Source organism: Piliocolobus tephrosceles, chromosome X, assembly GCF_002776525.5.
Source record: "Piliocolobus tephrosceles isolate RC106 chromosome X, ASM277652v3, whole genome shotgun sequence".
NCBI lineage: Eukaryota > Metazoa > Chordata > Mammalia > Primates > Cercopithecidae > Piliocolobus > Piliocolobus tephrosceles.
Genome location: NC_045455.1, coordinates 66,208,752 through 66,214,751, shown reverse-complemented (window position 1 = coordinate 66,214,751; position 6,000 = coordinate 66,208,752). Strand labels below are relative to the sequence as shown.

At 44.3% G+C, this 6,000-nt stretch overlaps 1 protein-coding gene across 3 annotated transcripts in view; it reads left to right on the top strand.

The window, feature by feature from the left end:
* The first annotated feature begins 336 nt into the window (after nucleotides 1-336).
* The window catches only part of RNASEH2B (ribonuclease H2 subunit B), a 64,985-nt gene continuing 59,321 nt past the window's right edge, over nucleotides 337-6,000 (top strand). For 2 of the 3 annotated variants that reach the window (XM_023187357.3, XM_023187355.3), the window contains exon 1: nucleotides 337-771. In XM_023187357.3, coding sequence (XP_023043125.1) covers nucleotides 708-771 — 64 coding nt within the window. In that variant the 5' untranslated portion in view covers nucleotides 337-707. The remainder of the gene's footprint in view (nucleotides 772-6,000) is intronic. The other variant, XM_023187356.2, reaches the window with a different exon arrangement.

Here is a 6,000-nt window from a genome sequence, read left to right as displayed (position 1 = left end):
AAACAACAAATTCATATTCTGAGCCTAAAACTGTGCACCTTTTTAGTGATGAGGATGGAGTCCAAATTGAGGACATCCTTATAACTCACAATACACACATATTCTGACATCAATAGCGACATAGAATGCAACTGATGACCAATATATATTCACAAATAATTGAGGACCATGCCTAAGAGTTGGATTCGGATTCCGACGTGACTGCAATTGTCCCTAACACGGACTAGCTCCAGGAGAGTCCCCCGGCCCCGGGGGTGTGGCAGGCGTCACCCGTTGTCTGGGCCCACACCACGCAGACCCAGTCCTAGCTCGCTCGCTAGACCACGGAGGGCGGCTGGGTGCAGCGACAGAGCGCGGGACCCGGCGACCCCGCCCCGCGCCGCGTCACTCGGCGCCCTGCGGCGCGCTGTGAGCACCTACCACTAGCGGAGATGCGAGGGAGAGGCCGCGGCCCCTTCCAGTTGCCTGCGGCCCCGCGCCGGCATTCAGAGCCCCTCGCCTGGCGCTAAATTTAAAAACGTAACACCAGCAGCAGGCTGGTCCCGGAAACGAAACGAAACTCGGCCCCCGGGCCTCCTCCCCGGCGCTGCCAGTCCCTCAGCGCGCCGCGCCACCCGGAACAGACCCTTCTCCCGCCATTTTCGGCAGGGCTGGGAGACTGAGGCCCGCAGCGCTGGGCCTGCGGCGCCCCGGAAGAGGCGGGCGGCATGGCCGCCGGCGTGGACTGCGGGGACAGGGTTGGCGCCCGGCAGCACGTGTTCCTGGTTCCAGGTAAACACGCGCGCCCGGGCTGCGGGGACTGCCCAAGAGCTGGTGAAGCGGCACGCCACCCCGGGCGCGCTGCCCCCCACCGCAGCAGCTCCCATTCCCCGGCCTGGCGCGGGATGGGATTCTCTCTGGGACAGCTGGCCCCGCATCTTAGTCACACGTCATAGCAAACCGCGGTTTTCAAACCCGGAAGCGCCGAAAAGGACCGAGCGTGTTTCCCGGGCCCTGAACCCCGGTGGCTCGGGTGGGCGGGTGGAAGCCGACTCAGCCTGCGGGGAGCCACGCGGGTTCGGGGTCACCGGTGCTCTGCGGGCCCCGGAGGTGTCTGCCCTTGGTGTCCCCTACCTGGCAGCTGGCCCTGCTTCTATGATCCTACTGGGTTGGAACCAGGGATCCAGTAGGCTCGAAGTGGCCCCAGACGGTGCGCCGTTTTAACAAGAAAGCAGAGGGACAGGCCTGCGGTGGCGAGGCAGGAGGGAAGCGGGATGGGAGTCGCGGTTAGGCCTAGGGTGGTTCAAAGCGACTCAGCAGGATAATGACCACAGGACTGCTGGAGCCGGCCCTTTCAGCCCCCGTGTGGATGATGACCGGCCATCCAGGACATGCGAGGGCTTGGAACAATGGACAGCCAGTGCCACACAAGGAAGGATCGATTAAATGACACAGTTAAAGGAATTTGGCCTAAGGAATGCAAGCCAGAAAGTTTTGGTCTTTTTGTATATGTATAACATTGGAAAAAAGGAAAATCTCCTGTTCCTTGTATTAAATTTTGAGTTTAGCTCAGCAAATGCAGCGTGTTCATTGCGTAAATATACTCCGATACCAATATTCTTTCCCAGGAATTCAGAGTTTTATGATGGTTATTGAAAATGTTTACATGACAGGCTGTGAAGAATATTTTTTGCCTCTAAAAAACATATATAAAGTGTACGAATTTTACGTATGCAACTCAGTGAACTTTTCATATGTATACATCACCCTAGTAACCATCCCCCAGTTCGAGATGTAGACTATTTCCAATAGGTCCTTACGCCTGTTCTTAGATAGCCCCAGGGACCTCTATGCTGACCTCTGTCACCAGAGGTTAGTTTTGCCTGTTTGGATAAGAGTGTACCCCTTTGTGTCTGGCTTCTTTAACGCTGAAAGATTCATCCATGGTTTGTGAAATTCATTCATGTTGTAGCAGTTGTTTGGTTGGTTAGTTTTTTCATTGCTGCTTCTGTTTAATTGTATGAATATCCAAACTATCTGCTCTACTGTGGATGGACATTTGAATTGTTTCCAGTTTGCAACTATTACGAGTTACACTTCTCAGAGCATTCCTTTAGGCAGCTTTTGGTAGACATAGGCACTCATATCTCTAGAGTGTATACCCTGGAGTGAAATGGCTGTTTCTAAGTACTTGTGTGTAGAGCTGTAGTTGACACTGTTAAATGGTTTTCCAAAGTGGTTATACTGATTTTTATTCCCACAAGCAGTGTATGAGAGTTCCCATTGCTGCACATCCTCAGTAAAGACGTTTGGGTGGTAAAACAGCTAATGCAAAATTCAGAATTTTGACAATCTCACAAAGGGCTCCTGTATACATGCTTTTCATTAGAAAAATCATCCTTCTCACTTTGTCACTTCAAGACAATTAGATTTTCAGGGTAGGAACTCTAATCATTCTTTCAGAATCAAGTGCATTATTATTCAGATATACACAATAGCTGATGATAATTTGAGCTTCTTATTTTGTTGTTCTGTTTAATCAGTATTGACATCGTCGTTTTAAAAGTGTGTTTGTGTCTTTATTGTATTAAACACAAAACCCTCAAAAGAATTAAATATTGATTGTATCCCTGAAAAATGTAGGTTTTAATATATCTACTGCTGGGTTGTGAGAAGAGTTTCTGTTGAGTTTCTGTTCGAAGCTGAGATCTACTGTGACCTTTTAAGGCATTGGGGGAGGCTGAGCAGCTGTTGGGAACTGCTAGAAAGAGCTGTGTGGTCAGGCGGGCAGGAACTCTTAACAGTTAAAAACTTGAGCCACCAATTCTGCAATTCTTCCTTCTGGCCTTTAGTGCCACCTGCAGGCTCTGAGGGTACAACACGGTTTGATAGCGACTGCAGTGCAACAGTAGTTCTCAAACTTGAAGGCATCACTTACCTAGGGAGGTGGGCCTCAGCCCCCACAGGTTCTGGGTCAGTGGGTCCTGGGCCGGGGTCAGAGAATGTGCATTGGCAACAACATCCCAGGAGATGTTGATGCTGCTTGTCCGGAAATCTCTGCCCCCACCCCAGGAACCACTGCAGTAAAGACTTTGGGAACTAGATTGGGATATAGGAATGACCAGCCTCATGTTTGGCCCTCTTTGTGGTGGGCCAGAATTTAAATGGTCAAGGAAGTGCATGTAAGTGCAGAGTATGAGGTTCGTCTTCCCAGTTGTCTTTTCCAGAAGGTGAGAAATCAGCCTGCTTAGTTACACATTTGGGAGTTGGAAATGATATGCCCTCGGCTGAGGGAGCACCGTACCCCAGTAAAGTTGGGCCCTTAATAAAGAAACTAAAGACTATTAAACATTTTTCAAAAGTATTTGGTGGAGGTGGCCTGTATTCGGTTTTAGAAAACTTGGGATCTGAAGAACTTACTCTGTGTACTGAAAAGTGAGCACATGAACCCACAGGCCAACAGAACTTTAAAGGGATTTATCCATGAGACAAGGGTAAAGCTGCCTAACCTTGCAATGATACCTTTTTTCAACATTTAATTCATGCTGTTCATCGAGTTGCCTGCCACAGCACTGTGTTATATCTTGAAGGATATATTTAAATGTTTGATTTAGGTATTTTTGCCTCTAGTTTTCCATTTGTTTGGAGAAGCTGACTATCTCAGATAAACAAATCTGGGACTTGGAAGAGAGACTTGTGAGATATTCAGACTTGGGACGTTGGTTTTCATAGGCTGATGAAGACAGAACCGTTTCCCATTTCAGCAAAGGCAAGCATTTCTTTTAGTTGGGGTCGTCTTAAATGTTTCTGTAAAATGGCCTGGGAATACTACCCTGTTTGCAATTTTAATTTATATAAGAGGCCTTTTAATTTCTATAACATCTTTACTTTTTGGAAAGTAGTATAAGTTTCTGTCCCTCTTTTTCTGCCCTAAAAGTAAACGTTTGAGTCATATTTTTAATATTTTTCTTAAGTCCATTTTTCTTGTTAATGCTAGTAAGTTGTGAGAGGTCACCTGATTCACTGTGTGTAGAAGACTGCATTTATTGCTGTTGGAGGCTGAACAATTAATTGGGTTCATCTCCAAGGAAATGTTAATTGGGAAACCCTCACATTGTGTATGGAAAAAAAAAAAGAAGAAGAAAAATCATTTCAGGCCTATTAAAACAAAACTCATTTGGGTTTACTTAGGCTGATTAAAATGTTCCTTAATCAGTTCCCTGATTAAACAGTCCTGAGGTGAAACTGGACCTCAACTCAGATTTTCAGTTAGAAACAAGTTTTGCAATACAGTTATCCCCCTTTATTTCATGAATATACATGTTAAAAAGTATTTTAGGAAAGATTGCACTTATTATTTATTTCCCCACAGAAAGCAGTTTCTTGGAGGTAGAGGATGGGTTGCTTTTTGGGAGATAAGAATCACTGTCTACCTTAGACATTTCAAATACAATAACAGCTTTTTATGTGAGGCATCATGATAATCACAAATGATTATGCCAGAGCTGTCTCTCCAAGTGGAATGCAAAAATAGATGTAGAAGGATTGTATAAATTCATGCATTAGAACTATGTTCTAATTAAAGGATTTAAAAAATAAATTTAAAAGGAAAAACTAATTTTCTTAATGATGGAGAAAATTTATTTCTGATTATAGTCTTGAAGCTTTTTTTTTTTTTTTTTTAATCCACCAACTGGCATAATTGTAGCTTTTTGTAAGTCCAAAGAAATGCCTCTTGTTTTGGGGAAGAAAAAAAAGTAAAGGTTTAAAGTATATGGCAAAGGAAGAACTATTATAGATTTAATTGACTTTTCAGTGACACTAAAAAAGCACTCTTTTCTCTTCTTTACCTAATGGCACATGGTTAATCTCAGAAGAAAAACTTAGCAGGATTTTTCTTTGTCAAAACAGTATGTACGTATATGTTTGTGTTTAGAAATACACCTGAGGGCCAAAAGCTTCCTTATTTTCAGAAAAGATGAACTTCACTTGGCAAATAATAGAGAACCTGGCCAATTCAAGTGCTGATTTTAGACAACCTCAGAATAGTTAAGCTTACCTTTTTGGAAGATGTGTCATTTACCGAATAGTCTACTGCAGGCAGTCAGCAATGCAGGAATCTCAGAGTTTTACAGCATAGAGCACGTTTAACATTTTCTACACGAATCCTCAGTCTGGTTTTGTTTTTGCAAAATGTTTTTTGGTGGAACCCAACTGACCTTTCTCAGATGGCCACTGGATCCGCCCCTCTTGCTATCTGTCCGAGCATGTTCTGAAGTGGATGGACTTCAGTTGCCAGTTGGTATAATTAGGCTGTTTCCAGGGTCTGATCTTGTCCCTTTAGTAATTGTTCCAAAATACTTGGGACATTTATAAGTAAGAACTCATGACTCCCACATATTTATTCTCCAGGTCAGAAAAAAATATGTTCATTAAAGGAAAGCAAGCAGTGTTCATGATTTTTTGTTTGAGTAACAGAATAGGGACCGCATGGATTCTCCCACATCCTCTGAGCTTTAACTGTGATGCTAAAAAACAAACAACTCAGTCAGTGTGCTCCAAAGCCTGGCTATAATAACACACACTTAAAAGCTAGATTTATGCTATTTATTAGCTCTGTGTCCTTGGACGGTTTACCTCCTCACTATAAAGCCTCACTTTCATCATCTCTACAGTGGGGAGAACAGTACCAGTCTCGTGGGGTTATTATGTGTGGTTCGAGTTACTCATAAGCTTTCTTACACCTCAGGCTTTTAGCCCTGGGCCTTGGACAGAGTAGATATTTCAATAAATATTTACTGAACGAATAAAAGTCTCACATTCCATTTCTTCCTGCAATGTCTTTGCTTATTCTGCTTTTTCCTCCCCTTCTACTTCTATCCAAATTCTACCCTTTCCTCAAGGTTCCATTCAACTTTGTTTTCCACAAAGCTAAGCCATTTGCTCCAGCTCAACTTCTCTGTCCTGACTTTGTGTCTACCTGGAATCCTGCCTGCTCTTCACTTTATCTGCCTGGCAAAT